Source organism: Pleuronectes platessa, chromosome 5 (assembly GCF_947347685.1).
Source record: "Pleuronectes platessa chromosome 5, fPlePla1.1, whole genome shotgun sequence".
Lineage (NCBI taxonomy): Eukaryota > Metazoa > Chordata > Actinopteri > Pleuronectiformes > Pleuronectidae > Pleuronectes > Pleuronectes platessa.
Window position 1 is genome coordinate 24,944,914 of NC_070630.1, and position 24,475 is coordinate 24,969,388.

A 24,475-nucleotide genomic window follows, 5' to 3' on the forward strand; every position below is an offset into this window, starting at 1 on the left:
TCTCAGGACATTGGATTCAAGTATATATATATATATACACACACACACACACAACTAAAATGAATGAGGTAAAGACAGAAAAAAATAACCTCAATATCAATATATTATGAATTTTCTGTATCATTTCATATTAAAACACACAAAGTTCTTTGAAAGAGAGAAAAAAAAAACTAAAGAGTAAGTCATTCATTGGTGTCATACTTTTTTTTTTTTTTTAATCCAAATGCCAGCAGAATAGGAGAATAATCCTAAAACTCATGAACTAAGAGCAAACACGTCTCATGGTAGAGTGTGTGGAGCTGAACGCCGCCACGCAGAATGACCGGTGGGCTTCAACAATCTCCTCAGTTTCCTGTTGGCAGAGCAAGTTGCCTTATCATAGAGAAATACAAAATTTTACTATGTACAGCACGTGTCAGTATAACCTACTCTGTTTTTTGTTATTTGGAGGGAGAGTCCGGCGGAAAAACTAAGGAGGAATATTTTTGGAGTAATGGCGAGTGGTTAAAAAACCAGTGAATGAGGACGTAAAAATCCGTCAACAAATTAATACCAACGTTTCCTCAGGTTCGTTCCACACATGGTTTAGCTCTTTAGGACCAAGTCGAATCTATTCGCTTCATCGGCAATTTCTGGGCTGGATGGTGACAACCCAAGTGACGGCTGCATCTAGAAATAACTCTAACGACTGCTGTTTATCTGTGTTTCGCTTTAGTAGCTTCAGATTACGGTTCTACAGACTTTAATATCAAGACTTAATCTCATTACAGACTCAGCTGCTCCTTCGATTTCTGCACCTGTTAGTTTCAAATCTACAGTGTATGTATATTTGGCAGATACTTTGCATGTCGCACATTAATGCACTGGTTAAACACTCGGTTAAATCTACAATTAACATAAAGGGAGTAAGAAGAAATATATGTCTTCAGTACGTCTAGAGACAAATGATTGTTGGCCTCTCTGTGAGCGGAGCGCCTCTGCTTTCATTCTCATGAAGACAAAAAATACAAGAAATCCCAGACCCGACCCAGACCCCAAAGACGAGATATAGCAGAAACAAAGAAGTGCATACGAATCAAAAAGAGCAATTTCTTTAAAAGAGCACTGTTTGCTTTTCCTGTCCTTCATGTCACCGTGTCTGGCGTTGTTCTTAAAAACAACCCCGGTCGCTTTTCGTCACATCTCTAAGCAGTGCTTTGAGAGCATGTAAGGTTTTTCATATCGTGATGCAAACAGTCTAGGAGGGCGGTAGAGTTGGTAATAAGGTAGCAGTAAGGATGTCGGTGAGCTGGAGAGAGGGAGGAGGCGGTGGAGGACAGAAGGAAGGAAGGGAGGAAGGGAGGAAGGAAGCAAGGAAGGGAGAAAGGAAGGGAGGAAGGAAGGGAGGAAGGAAGGCAGTGATGGGGGAGAGGAGGAGGACAGTGGTATTAACACTTGAAGAAATGGCAGGCGATGGAGGCCAGCAGGAGCCACAGTGATCGAGATACGCAGGCGGCGCCGTTGATATCTCGACCTGTCCCAGGTCCTGCAGATAGAGAGAGAGAGAGAGAGAGAGAGAGAGAGAGAGTGAGAAACTAGAACAAGATTTAATTTGAAAGTCACAATAAAAGCCATTGAAATATCTCTCAGGTAACAGCCCTTTTACAAGCAATTCACTTGTATTCATAAATATACATGTGTATGTATATATATATATATATATATACATGTGTATATATATATTTGTATTGTTCGACTCTGTGTTTTCTACAAAACCAAATGGTTTTTCATGTTAAATATAATAACAAGGTAGCAACCAGAGTGGCAGAAAATGACCAGGTCAACTCTCTCACCCCTTTTTTGAAAAAGTGACAGATATTTGGATATCCTCAATTTTGGTTTTCGTTCAGATGAAGTTAACAGAATAAAAAAAGGAGTGATTATTCTGGTGCTATAAATTACACACTTGTTACACAGTGATGTGTTTAAATGAGCTTCAGCCTGTCCAATGACATAAATGACGACAGAGTGCAGGTGGTGTAGGGAGACATCTTGTGGTTGTGTTGCGCTATCGACTGCCATACTGTGATGGAAGCTACGGCCCACTTCATAACCCACAAGAGACACAAAGTGGAGAAAATGTGGAGTCCTAAAAAAGCAAGCAAACAGAAAACAGAAAAAACGGACGTGGAGAAACCATCTTAGAAGAGAAAAGTCAAACAAGTACAGAAAAAAACAATAGAGCAGGACATAATGATTTGCTTCGAGGTTCATTTGTCACCGGTTGGTGGCTCATGACATTCATTATTAGAAAACAAAAATAATAGCAAAAATCCCAAATCATGTAATTAGGGAGTTGAAACTGAACTATCTCACTTTAATTTGGTTCCTCCTTTTCACTATGTGTTTTACATGTTTTTTGAATAGATGCAGATTAATAAGCTCCCTCTGCTATCACCATAGAGATACGAGTGTAAAATGTAAAAACTAACGTGACAGTTACATAACATCACAGGGTAAGTCGAAATTGATGTGACAATAGAGTCATTCATCAACCAGATTTGTGCTGTACAGTGAGTTTCAGTGCATAGTTTCGCTGTCTGGTAACTGAAAGCTCATACATTTTTTACTTTAAGTAATGCTCGTCTCTGTCACTAATGCTTTGATATAAGAATTCCTGTTTTATCCTTTTCTCATTTGCTGGATTTGTTCCTTGTCCCCCATCCAATTTTAATCCAGTTTTCTTCTTGCTGCTTCATATTAATCATGTATCTGTTTAATGTGTCTTTGAGTGCCTTTAAAAGCACTAAATAAATAAAAAAACATATATAATTACCTTATAATAAATATATGATTACATATTCCGTATACCAGGTTCTGTCGGTTGTATAAAGCTGCTCTGTAACAGCTGGATGTGTAAAGAATCCATTTGTTTGATAAAACAAGGTTGCCATGTCAACTTGATAAAGATATGTCAATGCTGTGTTATCGCAGATTCATTAAGTCATGAGAAATATGTGGTGATTGGTCTGTATTGTGTTGCTGATGTTTGTGTGTCTAAGTGAAATGGAGCAGGATCCATTATCGACCGTCCCAAAGCAGCAAGTTGAGCCGCACCCAAGGACAACTTTAATGAAAAAACATGATAATCACTTACATTTTAAAAGAAATAATTATCGTCTATTTCAAATTCAAACCTTGAACCATAAAGCTTATGACAATAGCAGCTCTACTCACTATAGAGGAAAAGGCTGGCATTCTGGACGCCCAGTCGGTTTGAGGCCACACAGGTATAATTCCCATAATCCTCTTCGGTGACATTGGCAAGCATGAGAATCGTGGTGGTGCCAAGGATTTGGATATTGATGCCCTGGGCATTGGACAGCCTGGGGAGGACAGACAGACAAAAGTGAAGTTAAGGCAAATTATAAAGTGATGAAAATCAGAGAACTTGACGCCAGAGGTGAGACAGGGACATTTTTGGAGAAATAATAAACGTCTGGTGCTTTGGTACAGGTAAAAGTGAAGGGGAAGAGTTTAATTAGCTAATAAATTATACAGAATATCTGCCAAAAGATATCGACACCTAGCTCCAAATTTGATTTGGACTTGATTTTCAGCCTTACAGAAGGACAGGATTCAACAGTTATCTGAATGTGTGTAATTGCACTACAATGTGCTGCTTCTATAATGTACTGTCATATTAAATAGATCCATTTGATACTCTTTACAAACCCATTTTGTCAACATGGCACATTTCTGCTTAGTCTTATTCATGAATAAATCATAATGTAGTCTACCTAAATTCAAAGTGTCAGTTTCTGCTAAGCCTTCGACCCACTGAAGGCCATGAGGTGGATATTTGAATAAGAGCCGAGCTGTATGATAATAAATGAAAAGCAGATATAAACCACACAGTCTCACAAGCAACAAAAAGCACACGGTAACTTTAACACAAGTGTCAGAACTTACTGTGTGAGGGTTTCCTAATAAGATTAAATGTATACTTTTGAACTGCCAGCCTCTGTGCAATAGCAGGGGTCACTCATATAAGGGAAATCTCTGAGTGTAGGAATCTTGATTGTAAAGAGCCTCTCTTTTTCTGCCAAAACCCTTTTTTCTTCATTTCAGCACCTTCTACACAATGCTGCATTTAGCAGAAAAATAATCCTTGACCTTTGCAGTGTGATGCAGTTTTCCGAAAAGGAAAGGCCACTGTCCCTCTCTACTTTCCTTTAGGTTTGCAAAACAACTGTCACATCAAAAAAGGATATTATCATTGCTTATAGGAGCTGTTTACTTATGTCTGTACGACGATGATTTTGCTATATTGTATTACGACAAATTACTATATTGCCTTTGTTTCCTTCCATCAAACCTACAAGATCATTGTCATCCTGCCGTCTCGGGAAAAGATTAGTATGCTGCTAAAGTCCTACTCTTAATGACCACCTAACTTCTGACAATCAATTATGTCAACCTTGAATCTCTTTCACAGCAAATGAATCAATACAACTTGCTGACTCAGCTTGTACGTCGCTGGTGTTCCTTACATCATCACATCAGAATAAAAGTCTTTTAATAACACGCCACACATAATGGATTCTGCTTGTTCTGGCCTGATTGAGCCCTCTCCTATCGCGAATGACGCAGAGTCCATTTAAGGCGCCTCGACTTAATCCTGCTTAAGTCTGGGTAATGTGGTAACCGGAATTTGAGCAGGGGATCGAGAAGTTTGTGCTGACACCTACTTGGCTGATAGAGGGTATTAACATAAAAAGGAAAATGCACATCACGGCGCAGCATAATTTGGCGAGCTGGGGGAGTGGGGAAGTTGATAAAGTGCTGAGGTGCTTCCCATAGGGACACCTTGGGAACAGTGTGTGTGTGTGTGTGTGTGTTTGCATCTGAAAGCGAGAGAGCGGGAGAGAGAGAGAGAGGGCAAGTGTTACGCCAGTGTCCCCACTCTGTCTCCAAACAACGCCCCCCCCAACAATAAGGCCAGCAGCAGATATATTCTCCAGTGTCTTCATGAGAAGTGAGTGTACTGTTAAAGAGGCCGACCCACAGAGAGCACCGAGAGAGCCAGATAACACCCAGCGCTGCAGGGAGCTGAAGGCTTCTTTTTACTGAAGATTACAGCGTGTGATTGTAACGCAGCAGCCGGGGGAAACAAACTGACCCGGACAGGTCACAAGAGGCAGAGCTCTCTTCTATTTTCACTGTGAAGTTTTCTTGGTTGGTATTTACTCACACAGAGGACCAACACTTTTCAGATGCACTGCAGCAAAAGAACTGGAAGGTAAAGAAGCAGAAACTGGATCTTCTTTTCTATGAACATTTATCAAGTTTAACACTTTTGCTGCCTATTGTAGGTTTTTGGCATGGGGCTGACATCTGCAGCCCGCAACTTCCCACACTTTAGAGTTCAAGATCAACCTCAAATATGCCTGTGTCACCGCCATCTTCTTCATCTGGCTCAATAGACAGGAAGTTGGCACACATGACTACCTGTGGGTGAAGTATTTTTGATACTGGACTTCCTTCATCACAGACAGAGGGCAGCAGTGCTCTACTGGCTATCTTCGGTGATCATAGCCTTCATGCATTGAGGCGATCTGCTACATTAAACCCTGGATTGAAATGTTTTGACCCCTCTGTTTGGAGGAGGGAACGCGGTGTGTGGTCACAGGGCTGGCGGAGATGAAAGACCGGAGCAAATCATCAGAGGGACAGGTTTGATTCTGCAGTTTGTGAGCATCTAAAGTAGGTTATCACTGCCAGAGAAAGTGACAGACCTGTTATGATTCAAGGCTGATGATAAATTAAATCAAGAGTCCTGCTGAGACTCATAACCCAGAGATGATTGATAACGGTCCGGCTGCGGTGACAGCCATGTATCAGCTGGCAAAACAACAAACATGAATGTCTGTCACGCCGGCTGACAGCTCATTTTGAAAAATCTCTCATATTATAAACATGGACGGAGGGGTGTGCGGCACACAGAGCAGGAGAGACAGACAACTTTAAAGGATGCGTTTGTAAATAGATGGCGATTGATAGTACAATCAGATGACTTTAGCATAACAATATCGTTCATTATGTATTCACAGTTTGATCCAAATTCCAAGAGTGAGAGTGGGCTGCGCAGTCACAGCGATCCGTCGTGAGCTATCGGCCAGCTGCTTTAAGACCACGATGGATCGGTCCACCGAGGCCAATTAGGAGTCGGAGTGATGCAGAGTCTCTCAGATCCTCGTGGAGACAGAGATGCTGTGACGCCGCGTTTCATTTATATTCCAGAGCGTGAGGTAAATTTGATCTGCTGAGGACATGAAGACTGACAGACGATGGACATTAATAAGATCAGGTGAGTGAAGCGTCTCCACTCAGAGGAGGAGAGAGGTAAACAAGCTCTGCCGTTGTCTGTCTGTGTTAACCAGTTTGTGTTGCTGTGTTTACTCCCTAAGTTTGGGCAGGTGAGAGCAAGGTTGTTCTGTTTTTTGTCTTTCAACTTGAGCCTATAACTGGGCCCAAACTATGAAACTATAGTTCTCTTCCAAAACCGCACAGTTTGTTAAGGAAGCAAGAGGAACGGAGGGTGAGAGGTTTCCAATATGAACAGGATTGGACCTGGAAATAACATTCAGTGCTTGGAGTACAGGAATTTATTTTACTAACTTTCCTTCATCAAAGAAATCTGAAAGAAAGGATATTAAAAGTACAAAAAGAGATTAAGGAAAGCCCTTCACCGAAATCAGATATAGTGAGACTTTACTAATATAATCCTAGATCTGAAGGGTGTCAGTAAATTAAAATACTTGTCAAAACAGTGAAGAAGTTTTAATACAAAAGCAGCTGAAAAAACCCCTGAAAAGTAAGTTGTAAGTCTAAAAGGCCTGAATTACAAATATAAATTTAGGTTTAAGACTGAAATGAGTAGTGATGACCCTGATCCATGAACTTTGACATGTTTCTCCTGACTTGTCATGTGATTTCACCAGTATGGAAAACAGGGCAGGTGACTATTAAAGTGTATGGAAATATTTTTGAATTTATTAACAGTCAATTGCGTGTGCACAGAACGCTCAATATATGCAGGGATCAGTTGACATGTGGGTGGGGACTTCAGAGACTTCTTTTTCTGCTCTTGGTTCCAGATGTACAAGACTGCGTTCCAAATGCTAGAGGGAATCTGGGACATCCGGGCTTTTGGTGAACCTTGTCCAATTTCCATCATGTATTACAAATTTGTCACCTTTCAATGACAGTAACGTTTATATTAGCATCAATGCCTTTGTTGCTTGGAAATAGATTCTCATGACATAATCGCTTGAACAGCAAGAACATCACGGACACGACTTATCAAGTTGTGATCACGAGCTCCTGACTTTCATTTGGCAGCAGCATGTGACATGTTCACTGCTATAAAGAACCCATGATTTAAAAAATGACTGACTGGTGTATGTATCCACATAGTCTCATGAAACACCCACTGTAAGTAACATCTTCCCTTTGTGCTTTAGAGTGTAGATTTCAGGGTGTCCACTGATCTGTGTTCTAATGAGTTTAAACTCATAAGGCCCAGGGGCAAAATCCAAAATTAACAATCAGGTAAATAAGACCCAACAGGCGAGAGACTGTTGAGGAGCAGATCTATAAAATTAACTGGCCAAGCAAGGATAAATTATATTATTACGGTGAATTATCATCATCATCCAAGGAGAAAGTGCAACGGCACGGGCACAGAGAGAGAGGGGGACTGTGAACCGGCACATAGCCAAAGTACTCCAGGGGACAAAATAACCCAGAGATAGATGGAGGTTGGAAACAACAGATAATGCAAAAATATTTCAACAACCATAAATCTTTCTCTTCAATACACTGACATGATAGGCCTATTACTTCAGAGACCATATCTGTGATAACACTTGTGACACTCCTCCGATATTTTCCTCCAGATCTTCACTGAACTTTTACTGCTGTAGTTCGGCTGCGAGTGAAATTGCAGATCACGACACTCTGCATGGGCAATTCTTTTTATCCAAAACTTTTATTTTTATTTTTTCATTCGAGCCCCAAAGTCCCAAAGTGACTCATGTGGTGAGTCTGCCGCAGAGCAGGGAATCTCTTTTGTTATTAGCTGGCGAGTGTTGAAACGCAGGTTGCCCTTGGATGTCATTACACCTCGATCTTTTCCAAAGTGTTTCCCAGATACATGCATGACACTTAGATTGATAGCTTTCCGACGAACATCAGTTTGTGACCACACATTTTGCCGACAGCCACAGTGCAGGGAGCCTGATTTCCATTTCAGTGGAATTACTTGCAGTGTGAGAAAAGGATTACTAGGACTATAGTTTCAAAATTGCATGCAGAAGAATGTCAGATCAGTTTAACTTTTTGTCTTTTCAGAAGAATACCACAGAAACCACTGCCGTCTGACTCTGCAATGTGCAATTAACAATGGAATAACAGCCTAGCGAGTGATTAAGAGGGTGATTAGTAAGTATCATACTATACAGATGATGTCATCGAATGAACACTGGGATATGACAATGGGACCACTGTGAGGGCAGAGCTGACAGGGCGAACAAAGAGACCCATTACAAGCACTTGTTGAAATGACACTGTCTGGCACAGAGACTAAAGAGATGAAGCAGTACATTTTGGTTGATGGGAAGGAATCTCAAGGAAATAGATTGTAGGAAACCTCTGACCTAGGACTTATCTATTAATACCCACAGGCAGTTCTGTTGTTTGGAAACAACTTGAATATGAATGCTCATATTCACCAAAGGCTCGGACGCAGGGAACATATTCAAAATAGCTTTCGGTTCAGAAAGCATTGCTACATTACTTGTGGCTTAATCAAGGGCATAACAGGAAAGTTACAGGTGTCATGGCTGCAACCAAGTTTACTCAGTGTGAGTCGCTTTATTCAAGTTTGCATGTGAGCTAACATACAGGCCCTCTACATAAATCAGTTTCAGACGAGTCATTGCATGTCTGAAAGCACTCTTCCAGTTGATATGGTTGTTTGTGATACCAGAGGTAAATGGCCCTGTTTAGTAGCTTGTTTGACTAAAGCATAATTATCTCACAAATTACCTTGAATCAGTGTGTTCCTGGCTCCATTTGATGTACTACAAGTGTTTGTAAATCTCTTCCATGGTCGTTGACTTTGACGTGTCCCAGACTAATGAAGTCAGAGAGGGTTGACCATCTTTCTGAGGCAGCGTGAGGCGTGCAGTACGTAGTGGAATACCGGTGTCTATTTGTGACATTGCTGTGGGAACATGTACAGTAATGATCTTAATGTGCTTTGAGTTTTTACCTTTTTTCGTCCCTGTACCATTCGAACTCTGGTGTGGGCACGGCGGTGGCGTCACACTGCAGCGTCCCCATGCGGCCCACCTGAGTCTCTGAGCTCTGGGTTTTCTTTATTGCCGGAGGATCTGTGAAGTCACACAAGGACATGACATGAGTCAGGTGATAAACCAACAACGTATCCCCTCTCACTTGAAACACTTGGATCGAACTTAAAGACTGAACAGGATTATTTATATGAGCTTGGCACAGAAAGGGGAAGCCCTTTTATCCAATGACAACTGATTGTATTGGATGTCACTGATAAAAAAAAAAACTATAAAAAACAACAACTAATATCTTGAATAAACTCAAGTAATCAAGTGTTTCTGCTTTGAGCTTCTTTCTACAGTGTAAAGTTTCATTTCAGTTAAAGGCCATTCATCCCCTTGAAATCAATGTAAAATAGATTAGGGGACAAAAGTTCAAATTCATCAAGTTGATAACATTCATCATATACTTATACTAGATTTCTGCAAACATCGCAGTGGCCAGGAATATGTCCTGCGTGGATTAATGTTCATTTTCCATTTTGGATCCAACCATAATAATTTATTTTAATATAGAATTGTTCATCATCTATTTCCGGCACTCACACTTGGCTTAAGTACGGTTTGGGCAAACGGCCATACATGATTTGTTCACATCAATGAGGACTGTGCAACTCCTCTGGGGGGGGGGGGGGGGGGGGTGGAAATTACCATCGCATTGAGAGTCACAATCCAACTTACAGAGCTTTCCCTTTCTGCCCTGATACGTCTTGAGAGGACTGACAGGTGCTCCAAAAACATTCCAGATACAGCCTCCCCTCCCCGAGCCCCCAGCCTTTCCCTCACACATGCTCTTCTACACGTCTCTACCTGCAATACCAGCCTTTACTTTCTCATGCTTTTATCTGTTGAGTGTCTCATCTTGTGAAATGCCTGACATAAAACCTGACAGGAATATTGATCAGTGAGTACCACAGCGTCCGCTGCACTCAGCCATTACTTACAGTTCACAACAACATTGACGTATTTGACATCCGGCGTGGCGACGTCGTTGCTGGCCTTGCATTCGTAACGACCCGCCTGGTTTCGCATGATACCTATAATGTCCAGGTACTCTTCTCCATCCAGCGGCTCTGCTGTAGGGAGGGGAACAAAGAGAGAGAGAGAGAGAGAGAACAGGAGGTGGGAAAAGACAACGTTAATGTTTGAGCTCATATCCGGAGCGATGCAATTTTCATGAATTTCAACCTCACTTTTCATGGGACTCTGACCAACATTGTCTACAGGACATCAGTTCCAATAAAAGTGAAAATGACAAAAAGAAGGATTGTGTTGGATAAGAACTGGATGCAGATGGAGAATTTGTGATAATTGATGAGAACTCTCTTGTGAATCCATTAGTAATAAACCCACAGCCAACAGTCAGAATTTGTTTTGGTCAAATTGTAGAAAATTAACACTTGCATTGGAGGTCCAATCACGGCGTACCTATGATCTCCTCTACGTCACATTCAAGATAACATGGCTAACGAGAGGAGCAACTCGATCGTGTCGCTAAAAGAAATACCGCTCATTTGTCATAGTAAATTAAATTGGCAGTTGATGCATTAATGTGTGATTAGCATTTTTACTATTATAGATTGTCATGGATAAGCTCACTCATCTCTATAATTTTAGTTCTTTATTCTATAACAATGCATCGTATTTAACAGATTTGTTTTCAGTTTCTTTATAAAAAGTATAGTAGTAATAGTAACTTTAATAAGTCATCAAATGAAGTAAAAAGTACAAAATTACACATTCATCGCATCGATTGCCCTCACTGAGAAATTTGGCTAGAGCGCTGCTTCAAACTATTTATGTATGTCATGTCATCTGACTGTGAAAACAAGTGTTTACAGTCTTTACCAAGAGCAACACTCAGAGGTGGAGTGTAGAGAGGAGGAGACATAGTGATCGTTTTAACAAGGATAGCAACACACACACAAGGCTCTCCTTGAAGCCATTTACGGCATTAGGCTCTAAACACAAAAAGTCGCACAAGTAATTGTGTGATAATTGAAAAAGGGGAAAAAAATGGCTTCAAAGAGAGCGATAACACTTCTGTCTTGATCGGCTCCCTCTATTTACCAATTACTGCTGTGGTTTTTCTACATCGGAATTTAGGGACTACACTAAATAACTTTTTACACGTGGGTTTTATCCTACCTCAGCACAAACTGGTCACAGAAAGACAAAAGATGATCCAGCGCCTGTTAGAATAAGAAAAGGGGCAAGATAACCCTAAAAAAGCAGGGGTAGGGGTAAGGGTAGGGTCAAGGGGTGAAATGGGATTGGGCCTTGATCTTAGAACTACTACGATTCCCAGTGTCCCTGGACATTATCACTCAAACATGATATTGTCAAAAGTAGAGACAGCAAGCAATCCTGCGAGCTGCCTCCACTTCTTTTTCTGCTTCTATTAAAAAGTTATACAGTTCAATACCATCTCAACTTCGAGCAATTGGTCCGAAAGTCAGAATTTTCAAAAAAAGCAAATGATCGAGCCATGGTTCAGTTTGATCTGGATCGAGATCGCCTCTTTTGGTCAGACACGATTTTGTGGTCTAATGCACCTTTCACACATTTTTGGTTCGGACTAAACTGAAGATTCTGAAGGTCCAAACCAAATAAGGCCGGTTCATCCATGTACTGCTGAAAAGCTCATGACTCAAAGGGAATGTAATGAGAAACTAGCTATTTATGTGAAACAATTTCTGAAAGTGTTTCAGAAAAGATCTGAACAGAGCTCAGAGACCATCAGACAGATAGCTGACTTGACTAATTGTTTAATGAGCAGTCCACCAATTTAGCCATGCAAAGAACACAGCCTCTCATTGGGAAAGATCTTGTCTGTCTTATTAAAGGGATATTTCACCGAAAAATCTACTCATCATCTACTCAGCACTATGTCTATGGAGGGGTGGGTGAGGTGTTTGACTCCACAAAACATTTTTGTCTCATGGGTAAACTGTGTTGCAGCCAAATCCAATACAATTGGTGTAAATGGTGTTTAATTGTGTTCACGTTCAGGTTCACACACTGCACACAAGCTCCCGCCCAATGGCATGCGCGGGATCAAATTAAAAATGTCGGTCTTCAGGGCACTCGACTCCGCCAGACCATTTACTTCAATTGGATTGGATTTGGCTGCAACACATAGCGTTGAGTAGATAATGAATGAATTCGGTGAACTATCCCTTGGGGGAGGGGCCAGGAGGAGGAATTTGTGACATGAGAGGACAGGTGTGAGCTCCCAGTTGCATCATAACTTTAGATGTGGCATGAAGATGTGTGATGACTTTGTGATAATTGGATGTGACATTTCAGCAAATCATAGACGGAAATGTGTTAATTAGCTCTGCATGAGCTGTTCCGATTGCACACAAAGATGAGTCCATTTTTCATGTGTTAAGTGTGACTAGAAAATCAAAATAACCCTATAAGAAATCATCTGCCTGCAGCCAGTGTGGCAACAGTGCAGATCTCAGGGTATTTCTGAAAATGATACCATTATCTGCAGTAAATAAGGGAGGAAGTCTCCGAGGGCCCGGCAAATGTAATAACTACAATAATATCCACTGATACTTCCCTTAATCTAAGAAAATAAGGAGTGATGGAAACATGGCAGTGGAAATAAATTGCAGAGAGATCTCTGGGGTGCGTGTGTGAGGGGGGGAATTCACAGTTTTCGACAACAGTAAATGTCAGCAGTCTCAGTTGTGGGGGAAGTTCATGCTCATGTTACATGCTAGGGGCTGCAGGCTTTGCTCTGCGAAACTAAAGCGCCGCGCCCCGAGAAATGAACCGGTAACTTCAGGCACTCCGATATGGGAGGTTAAATGGAAAACAGCCGCCCTGCTTTGGTGAATATACATCAGTGCTGCGTCATTTCATGCGTTAATACTCACAACACCAGGCGGCAGCACCCAAAAACCACTAATCTGTCTTTTACAGATGTCCCGAAGAACAACACAGGAAAAACCTGAGCAATAAAAGTCGGCCTGAAACATGCTTGTTGGAGATGGAGGTTCGGCTGATAGTTATTTTTCCATGTTGATTGAAAGATCAGTGGGATCACGATCCAAGTCCAGAGCAGATCATACTCAGCTCTCCGTGGACAAACCGCCAGAGTGACATGATTGGAGAGGTATGATTGGAAATCTGTTGCCATGGAAATTCTGTTCAGTCATTTCTTCAGCACTTTGGTTTGGTGCTGGATGAAGAAAGAACGGTGGAGATGGAGAGAGAGAGAGAGAGAGAGAGCGAGAGAGAGAGAGAGAGACAGACAGGTGAGTGCTGGATCAAAGAATAGAGAAAAGGAGGGAGAAGATAATTTAAATGACAGATGAGAGGAGACGGCCTGACTAGTTGGTTTAGCGCCGCAATTAACTGTCAGTAATCTCACCCGGTGCACAGAGAGAGCCGGATTAATGGAACGTGATGCATTGTCCAAAGAAACAATTAATGACAATACAGCGTTTTGACGTGCATTTGTGCTCGCACCCTTAGGAGAATACTGCTTCCTGCACGTGAAGTGTGTGCTTCACGTTATCTTTTTAATGAAGCATAATGAAGATAGATTGGTTAATCTTGTCTAGAGGGAATTGGTTGGAGTGTGTGTTTGTGTGTGTGTGTGTGTGAGTGTGTGTATAGTATAGTGTATTTGTGCCCTGTGTGCACACGTGCCCACGCCTGTGTGTGGAGGCGTAAAGTGTCTCTATGCCTGGTGAGTATGAAGCGTGCAGGCATGCAGGGTGAAGGCACATTTCCAAGAAGGTTTTCAGGGAGCACTGAGCATAGTGACTGATTCAAAGTGTGCACGTTAGAAAAGCCCATTGAATCCTGGAATTACACTATATGATATCATGACATTTGTATGCTAATCTGGGTAGAGGAGGGAGAATGATATATATATATATATATATATTATAGTACATTAAATATAGGAGGGAGAAAAAGTGACTATATATTTTTCCAGTTAACCCATACACAGTTAGGCCAAGGAAGGTTTTTAATTTTCTTTCCTACAAGAGTTTACAGCCATGCTGAGCTACATGAAAGATCAGGTGATCAGCGACGTCAATGGGCTTTACTTTCAGGGGAATCTGGTTGTCGGCACAAAGTTCCATTGGAATCACTCTGCCAGAAAGCCTGGAAGGCAAACTTCTGCCATGTGCTGGAGCTGCACGCTCCATGTGCTCCCCAGAAGACGAGCACACAGGAAGTGCCAGTGAGAGACAGACAGGGACGGTTAACGCTTCATGGATTTTCTTTGACTGTGCACCAGCTCCACCGGTGTGGCAGCTCACTGGGATTTCTCCCCGTGCTCTTGATGGCCAGTTTGACTATGATTCCTAATAATCCCTCATAATGACAGGCACAGGAGCAGCTTGCAGCAGCTTGAAGCTCCCTCCCTCATTGACTGTCCCTGTCATTTCTTTTCAGACTGTGGATCGCTGTGGGGGAATGAAATTAGTGCCAACATTTAGAAAGTCTCTCTGTCTGATATAAGAACTGAAAATCAAATTCCATTTTCCTCTCCATTTTATGTTTTAATTTTGTGTTGCGTGCAGTGATGAACTTCAGTCTCATGTGCTCACAAAGACAAACCAGGATAAAATAACATCTCAGTCACCACTTTTCACCCTAGACTGTAAAGATGGACAACATGACAGTTTCCCAAAGTTAAGACAAAGCATCTTGATTACACCTGGTGCCGGGTTAAAGTAAAGCTCATCATTTTAATATTAATGGATGGGACATGGACCAAAATAATAAGTGAAAGTAATTTCTGGAATTTCAGTTAGTTCTTATCACACTGATGTTTGTTCAAGTCTTCATTTTTCGAATTTCTTTTTAGCTCGTTATTTGATCCACTTAAAATAGGGTGATATGTCATGATTGACAACTGAGACTGACTCATGATTGGTCAAACACGTGAGATGGTACCACACTATCTTGGCTCCATCCTGCCAAATCTATCTCCAAATGCAAGATAGCAGAGTTTGTATTCAGAACATTTGTGCTTAATTTCTGAACAGTAGAAGGAAGAACATTGTCCAACTTTACATCCATCTATTGGATTTCATCAATGGGGAATAAAGGCCTGTAAAGCTAATTTCACTTGGTTTAATAGATACAAAAATAAGTGAAAACCTATCCTGGCAGAAAAAAAAGGTCACTTGTCTTTCAGGACTTCTGTTACGGTTGTCAACTTTCTGCAAAATTTAAGTTGTCACAGCTATTTTATTAATTAAAATGAATTACTCATTCAGTTAAAAAATCATTAATAACACATCACCCTAACCCTTCCTCTAATGTTCCACTCACATATCAGTCAGTGCATCAGTTGTTTTTTTTCTTCAAAGTTTTCCTCCTGGAACATTTGGAGTAGGGAGAAAGTGTCGGTGTAGCCTTGAGTTACTCTATCAATAGAATTCACAGTGGTGCACACAGGGACTGTGTGATAAAATGCATGCGTTTCTTTTCACTCTGAGAGAACAGCATGTTATTTTCAGCACAGCATTAACTGGGATGTGGTGGCTGAACAGTTTTGAGACCACTGAACTGTGGCACTGCAGATACAGCATCCCCCACGTCAAAAATAACTTCAGTCCATCTCTCACCACAATATAAATGTTTCTCGCATGCAACAATGATTATAAATAATAAGTCCCAGAATCTTAATTTGTTCCCATTTTAAGTGCTGAATATCTAATTTTAGAATGAATAGATTCTTTAGAATTCCTTGATTATTGGAGAGAACTACACACCCAGCCGATGAAGATCCTGCATTTGCTGAGTTGCTTGGAAACCACGTCTTCTAAAAAGCATTGTCTTAGGAGTTGTTTGAAATGATAAGCTCTGATTTGAGAGTTTGAAATACTGCGGGTGTAAATAAGTAGAGTAAGGGACGCATAGAAAAAAAACAGGATGCTGTAAATGGAAACCGAGTGATAATCGAGAATTACACAAAACGTCTGCAGATAATTAAGTTACACAGTGAGCTGCATTAAAGCTGCCTGCAGGTGTGGAGTGATGGCCTGAATCCCATGCTTAAGCCAGTCCCCAGAGCCATTATCATTCAAAATTTTATAAAATTTGTCTGAAATAACTAGATGAAAAATTAAAAAGGTGATTGTCCACAGTGCAAAGCAAGTTCTGCTTATAACTGAGTGGTGACAGGAAATCCATTATGTTTTAGTTTTTTTTATTTAAAGGTGAACAATCGAAATGTGTTCTTTAACCCCATCTTCAACACTGAGCTCAAATTGTTTTTCTGCCATCATCTAAATTGCTATGCAGCCTGGCGCTAGCCATTCTGAAAAGACAATGCCCATACAGTAATTGCTCTGTTTCCACACATTACTCTGTTGAAAGCCCTGCAGCCTTTGGGGTATGCAGTAGAAGGCTTTTGGAAGTGAGATGGAAATAGTGGAGGGGCCTGGAAGAAGCACGCTCCTACAAAATGCCTGCTGGATACTGATTTGCATTACACTGGCAATTTTAAGTTTGTGTGAACAACTGCAACTTTTCCGTGTCAATTAAAGTGCTCTGCCGGTGTGAGGGACAGAGATACCCCCCCACCCAACCTGGCACCTCCAAAAGAGAGGGGACCAGATTGGGTAGAGCAAGGGAGAGAGACAGGCGAGGCAGAGGGGTGAGGGATGTGAATCTCAAACCAGAACTTCAGCTGGCAACTGGATGGCGCTCCTTTGCATATCCTCATGAATCATTCATCAGCTTCACTTCACCACAGTGTGCAACATTACATTTATTTTGCAAATGCTAATTTATGTTAAGCAGCTGATTTGAGAAACTTCAGAGTCGAGTAGCATAAAAGACCGAGAGACATTTATTTCCTTTTGTCTGAGAAAGCATGTTTACTGGTGTCTGTATACGTGCACATATCCATCATTCTCCTCTGGACCTTTAATGTTTGTGTGTGTGTGTGTGTATGCGTGCGTGTGTGTGAGAGCATATGTCCATTTGTTTGGACTGGCTTTTTCTAACACAGCCACATGGCAGCTATCTTTCTGTCAGGAGCTGGAATGATTTAAGAGATAGGTCAACACATAATTACAGAGTACGTACAGTCCTCATCAACACATTCCTCAGTGGAGATAATAAAAAGAGGACACAAATCTTTACCTCACTTTTTTTTTATTGAGAATGTATTGTCAAAGGGAAACACGACATGAAACGCAAAAATAGATATCTTAAAGCCATGAGTTTTGGGAGAAGTTGGGATACAGGGATAGTTCACAGAAAAATGAAAATTCACTCATTATCTACCGCCCACTATGGCGATGGAGGGGTGGGTGAAGTGTGTGAGTCCACAAAACACTTTCGGAATCTCAGGGGTAAACTTTGTTAGAGTAGGGTGCGCATTAGCATCGCTTCAGGACACTTGCATGACACAACAAGAGCAGTATGGAGGCATGTTGTGTTGTTTTTTTGATGTTTTATAACGTCTATAGAAGGAATCACTAGTCCTTAAATTGTATGAGATTTGGCTGCAACACCTTTTACCCCTGAGACTCCAAAAGTGTTTGTGGACTCAAACATCCCTCCATCGGCATAGTGGTGATTAGATAACCCCCTAACCCTCAGGGAACTATCCCTTTAAAACACGTCTATCCACCCCCCAACCACACACCCTCACCTGAACCCATTAGTCATAAGCTATCTAGGTTGTCCAGGTATGAGTGACAATTCCAGTACACAGACAGCTGTAATAGAGTCGAGGGGCAGGGTGCTGAATGGTAAACAATATGAAGGTTTTGGGTTTTAGTTTTAACATAGATGTGAAAATGAGTGCAGCTTTCCAGATTCCCACTGAGCTTCATTATTTATTTCAAATATATAAGAGAGACCCTGAACAGTTTACTCTATACAAGTATTGGCCCTGAAAAGTCAAATAAGATTTGCAACACTGGGGGGGCCTTATGAGCCCGGGTTACCATAAATTGATATTTATAACTAATAAATGTGCTAATAAATGTGATACTAAAACCAACATCCATGTATCTCATCCAATGAAAGCAATAAAGCACTTTATTTAGAACTGTGCAAACACATTTCAGTGTACAGTATTAATTTGGATAAATACAAGAAACATCCATATGTCAAATAGAAATGCATCTTTCAAATTGTAATCTCTTGTATTTTAGGAAAAAAAATCATTCGCTACCTGAAATGTCTGATATTCTCTGCAAGAGAAACTAACCTACAGCAGCACTCTGCTTCTTAATGTCTCTCTCTTATTGCCTGATGTAATCCTGCATAAACAACGTTGTTCCAGCAGTCTGAGCACAACAAAGAGAATTTCCCCTTCGATTCACAAGCCTTTTGCTCCTACTGCTGCTGGCGCTGTCGAAATAACACAGGTGTTGGAGCCAAAAACAGGACGGCTGTTTATTTGCCGCTTCTTGAGCCGCAGAAATGATACGCACGGTGGAGCGTGCAGCCGTCTGTTTTCTCTGAACAATGTCATTCCTCTCTCTATCTCATTTTCCTAGGTCTCAGCTTCTCTTACTTCTTTCTTGTCCTCCTCTCCTCGCTACGCACTTTTTTTCCTCTTTTTTTTTAAAGCAGGTTTGGTGTGGTTTGGTGCGCACATTGAGGGCTCTGTACACCGAGAGGTTGTTAGTCTTATTCAAGTCTGAGGCCTTAAAGGAGATTAATTGTGGATAAAACAGAATAGGATTTAGAATTCCCATGAAGGCGAGTCAGGGTTGTGTGCTCTTTCTTCTATTCGGCTGATAAACGAATCTTGCCCTTTGTTGGGGGAAGACTTCTCATTACTGTCTGTATAGATTCTCTGGGCTTGTGTCTGCCATTGGGAGAAGAGGGTTTTTGTCCAGCAGGGTTAGCAAGGTCAGGCACAGAGAATCACTTGTTACTCCTCTGTCACTATTTCCATCTGTCCTCTCTCCTTTCCTTCAGGTTGTCAGTGCAAATGTCCAACACAGCGTGATGTGTGAACCCTGCTGGGTTCACCATGACCAAGTGAGGGGGTTAATCACGCTTCTAACATGCGACAGATGCCAAAAAACAAGGAAAAGGAAAAATATATCCAGTGAAAAGGTGGTGTCACACACACAGAGGACACTAAGGAATGTGTGTAGAGCGTTTCCGGTGATAAGAGCCGACAGGGCTGTCTGTGTGTTGTCAAGAAAATCACGTGTCAAAATCATTTCCAAAATGGAGTTAATACATCGCTTCCTGCCTCTGCCTTCCGCACCCAGCTGTCCACCTCTCACCTGAATAATGCAGAGGATTTGTTTCTGTTGTGAACGCGTCCGTGCAGAGAAGCTCACGCTGCGTTGTGCATGTCTGAAGTCTGAACTACAAGCAAATTCCAAATCCACGTCGTCTGATTTTACTCGCAGGTCATGTCTGAAAATGGCTATAGAGAGAGGAATCACAAACGCACACTAACACTGAAAGTGTGTTAGACTCATGACTATGTTGGTGCATCTCTGCATGTAAAACTTGAGGCTTGGTGAATGTCGCCAGAAGGTTCACAAAAAGATGAATGTCGATGGATGTCTGTCTTTGTGTGTGTGTAAGTGTGTGTGTGTGTGTACATTTGTCGCCAGTAGGCCAAGGATCTACCCTTGTCATGTGCACTCATCATTCTATGTGACCATGACTCAGTTTTATAATGTAGCACCTGCATAATTGACTGTAAATCATCTGCCTGCTGCAAAATGACATCTTAATTTTCCTGCACTGTAACTGACACATGACATTGATCCATGTCACACACAATGAACCGGTTCATGATCAGTGTCTGGGGCACAGATGCTTTACTTAAGCTGCTTACAGACATACACACATACACACACACACACACACACACACACACCGATTTTCTTTACTTTTCCTGCTAGCCTCCCAGTAAGATGTGCAGAGCCAGTGTTAGAATACAGCAAATCTATCGTAAATTCCCAGCGAGTGAGTGGGCATGTTGATGACATTTCTACGACATGACAGCTGCAAAACTGGAAGAAAACAAATACGTCAGGATGACAAAGAGGTGTCATTCATGTAGAAGACACCGGTGAGGATGTCAACGTGGAGAGACGACAAGATTCAAAAGCTTTTGGAGAGAAGAATAAGTATCGATGTGCTGTAAGCAAAAATGTAAAATTTGATTGATTGATTGATAATGTTTCATTAACCAAACACGTTATTGAAAAACTATCAATCAGATGATTTGAGGGGTGGATGTGGCTGAGGGGTAGAGTGGTTTTCCTCCAGCCAGAAGGTAGGCGGTTCGATCCTCATAGATTGCAAGTCACTTGGGATGCAAGCAGACAAAATTACTTTTTTGAAACAACCAGGATACAGATGTTAGATCTCCATCCAGACTCACACACACCTTGAAGCTGAAGAATGTTAACTTTACCTCTTGGTGAGAAACATCAGCTTGTGTAATAGTTCCATAACATTCCACATGCACAACAGAAAGAGCCAAACAAAAGTTGTCATTATGTAAGTACAACTATGGTCCACCAGGGGCCTGCAGGACAGCTTCAGTCCTCTATTTCATAACTTCTACGAATCTCTGGAGACCTACTATTCAGGAGATGTTCTCTCTAGGACTGTCACTTATTATTCAAAATTCAAACATTCATTCGAACGTGGGGGAGAAAAGTCCATGTGCGTGCAGGAGTTACAATATACTGGGCAAATTGTGTGTCATGTCAAATTCGCTTGAACTTGATTTTTGGGAAAACTGACAGCCCACATTTTTGGTAGATGTCTGTAACTGACACTCCCACAGGTAATGACAACGGTTGAACTCCACAGACTGTGATTATGGACTGTGGGGAATTTTTTTTGCTGACTTTCTGTACGGTTGTGACGGTTGTGTTGCTGTTGAGCCAGCTCAGCAGTGACTACACCTAATGAGGTTTGGGTAGATGCAGAGCAAGCTGTGCTCATGATGTTTCATGCACAGTGTGACGGCCGACTGATTTCAGACCAGCTGCCGTTGGTGCTGATTGTAAACAAACACGAGAGCAGTGATCGTGGGCAGATCTGAGACCTGCTGAGAGACGGATGAGCAGCTGTTCTCTCTCGGTTCCCCAAAACCATGCGCGCGCACACACACACACACACACACTTACACACAGAAAACCCCACACAAACAGTTGTACACAGCTGGAGACATGGAGCACGAGGTTCGACTTGGGTAGCTCTGACAAGGACCTGTCACCACCTACACTTCAATCCCACAATCAGCAGGCTTGTCAGCTCCTCTCTGTCACTGGCAGCTTGGCACACAGTGATGTGTGTGTGTGTGTGTATGTGTGTATGTGTGTGTGTGTGTGTGTGTCTCCTTTCTAATCTGCTCACCCACTCCTACTACACAGCAGTTACATTACTGAGACACCTATGTATCTCCACTCCTGCCTACTCCACTCCCCTCCTGAGAGACAGCGATACGTGTGTGTGTGTGTGTGTGTGTGTGTGTGTGTGTGTGTGTGTTGCGCCTGCTGCGCTCTGTAGCTCTCTGTCTCTCCCCAGACAGTGAGATGAGGTGCAGAAAGGACAACTGAAGTGACTGTCATACTCTGCTGAAGTAAGAGATGGGAGGGTGACGGAAAGAAGAGGAGACAGTCAGAGTGAAAATGAGGCAGAGGAAGACAGAGCGACAGCTGAGGATGGAAGGACAAAGAGTCGCAGTGAGGAACACAGAGAGATATTTCCTGACAATGGGACAGTCCTGGGAAGACTTTCCCCAGGTCCAGTCTTGGAGGATGGCCGACACTGCAAGACCGTCGTGGGAGGAATGTCAGGGGCACTCATCGTCAAACCTCTAGAAGGCTGCCCTGCCAAGAACGGTTATAAAAGGGTTACGACTTTAATATGCAGCCGGATCATATAGTGTGTCAGCGTGGGCCGTGGTCCAGATCAATTCATTTGGACAGATGTCTTTGTTGCAATGAAACTGTTGTGGTTGATTCATTCTTGCAGTTAGCTGATGCCATTATCCAGAGCACCTCACAGGTTTGGTGTGTCGCTCAAGGACACAATAACAGTAAGCAAGGCCGCTGATGGATAGGTAAAACGTGTTGAGGAACTTGAGACTCCGCAGCCGCAGTGCATACAGCCGCCAGCAGGGTGCCGCATCATAAATAAGTCAAGGCTTCTTTATGACTTCAATATAAATCATCAGTGTCACGCTCCTTTCACTGCGAGCTCCTCAGACGGTCCAGATGTGTCTGTCTCTGCTCGAGCGGATGCGAGGTTCGCTGCAGTTGTCCTCCCTGCAGCGCCAAATGACTGACATACTCTATTACACCAGAGAGGTGAGGGGATCTCAGATGCATAATTGAACATGAATTAACTACTGGAGTTACTATAACTAATGATAAGAATGATTGCACATCTAATGGAACTGGTCATTTGCATAATAAAGTACAGTTCTCTTCTTACTCCCCATCTCCAGCTTGGAGCGTTTTAGCTTTTTCTTTGTTTCTTTCTTTTCCTGTCTTCTAGCACAACTTCCACCAGTTCCTCCTCTTTTCCAGCTGTGTGGGTCCGCCTTGTGTCATGGAATACCAGAGACAGCCAGGGGGCGTGTATTTTTCATACTTGTCTGACTTCTATTTTGGTGGTCTGAGAGGCGTGCAGTGTAGGATTCCGTGCTTGACCAGCGGCTCTATTCCCCCCCTCATTGTGCCCGATGGGGGGCTGCCATTCTCTTCCCACTACCCAGGGCCTTCAGTCTCCAAACTTAGGCAACTATTCTGGGGGATTTGAAAAAAAAATCAGGATTGGACTCAAACTGGGAACCAGCAAGCTAAAGAGATCAGCAGGCTTAGGGCTCAACACATGTGTGTTGCGTCGACACTGGAGGTTTTGCACATGCGTGCTGCGCCACACATGTGCCTTCTTTCTCTGTCTCCCTTGTGCACACACTGATCACTTCTTCTCTCGCTTTCATCTTCTCTCATCCTCCTATCTTTACGAATTTCCCTTCACCTCTGATCCCCACCCTGTCCCTCCACTCTCTATTGATCATTTGCCTCACAAATCTGAGCAATGTACTACTTGGTCAATATTCACAGCAGCTCCCACGCTGCGGCTGAGCAAAAAATGTTTTGATGAAAAGTACAAGAGCTGCAAGAGAGCCCACTACCTCCAGTACATGCCCAGTGTCTCACACAGGTAAAAGAGATGTCACACTGCTTCAGTGGATATTATACACTAGCTCCACCTCAGATCTTCAAAGTTTCCTTTGCTGCCCTCGGTGACTGTGGTCAAAGCAACCTGTCTAATGATACACCAATGTAATGGCACACACGATGGATGTTTGTTTTGATTGTCCTGTGGTTTCTCAGCTGGTCATCATGGCAAACTGCACGGAGCTGATTCCAGTCGATAATTTCACTCTAATTTGAAGCTCAACCCGCACTGGTAGTATAAAATAATAGAAACACTTACTCTGCAAATGAATTACACTGAGAATCCCATTAAAATCCATTAACGCTCATTGATTTATAAATGCCATGGTCTCATCTGAGACAGGCAGCTGAAGCAGAGGACTTTTAAGCTCAGACGAAACTGTAAATAACAGCAAGTCCACTAAATCAAATGTTAAATCCTGACTAAAGCTAAAAACTTTTTCCAAACTGAGTTCTTGTAAGTTATGGGCTTTCGAATTAAATGAACGTCAAATCCTAATTGCAAAAGTGAAAGTAGGATTTCTCAAAAGAATATATTAATAACTAGTATAACACTTTGCTTGCTATGTGGTAATTTAAGCCAAACAACAAATATAATGCTTAAGGTGAACTGTTCCACTTTAATAAGCACATTGTTTGCATGTTCTCACTGTTACTCACAATGTTCCCCTGCCTCATTGTCATCTTAGATCATGTTCTGAAGGTTATTGTGTAGTATTCCTCATGTCATGAGATGGCTTTCTGCAGACTCTGCACAGCAGGTCCAAAACTCTGTGTCCACCTGAGCCCTGCGCTGGTGATGTATTATGAGACCTCAGGAAAATTCATTCAATCCGGTCCCACAATCCCTTAATTACAAATGTGGCTCAGAGAGGTGCAAGCAATAACCTG

General features: G+C 42.1%; 1 protein-coding gene across 3 annotated transcripts in view; it reads right to left on the reverse strand.

The window, feature by feature from the left end:
* Window positions 1-362: 362 nt before the first annotated feature.
* lsamp (limbic system associated membrane protein) overlaps window positions 363-24,475 on the reverse strand; it is a 191,615-nt gene continuing 167,502 nt past the window's right edge. Inside the window, exons 5-8 of one of the 3 annotated variants that reach the window (XM_053423383.1) lie at window positions 10,343-10,474; window positions 9,317-9,437; window positions 3,217-3,365; window positions 363-1,525 (exon numbers count right to left, since the gene is read on the reverse strand). In XM_053423383.1, coding sequence (XP_053279358.1) covers window positions 1,428-1,525; window positions 3,217-3,365; window positions 9,317-9,437; window positions 10,343-10,474 — 500 coding nt within the window. In that variant the 3' untranslated portion in view covers window positions 363-1,427. Of the gene's footprint in view, window positions 1,526-1,621; window positions 2,129-3,216; window positions 3,366-9,316; window positions 9,438-10,342; window positions 10,475-24,475 lie in introns of those variants that run through there. The other 2 variants (XM_053423384.1, XM_053423382.1) reach the window with 2 other exon arrangements.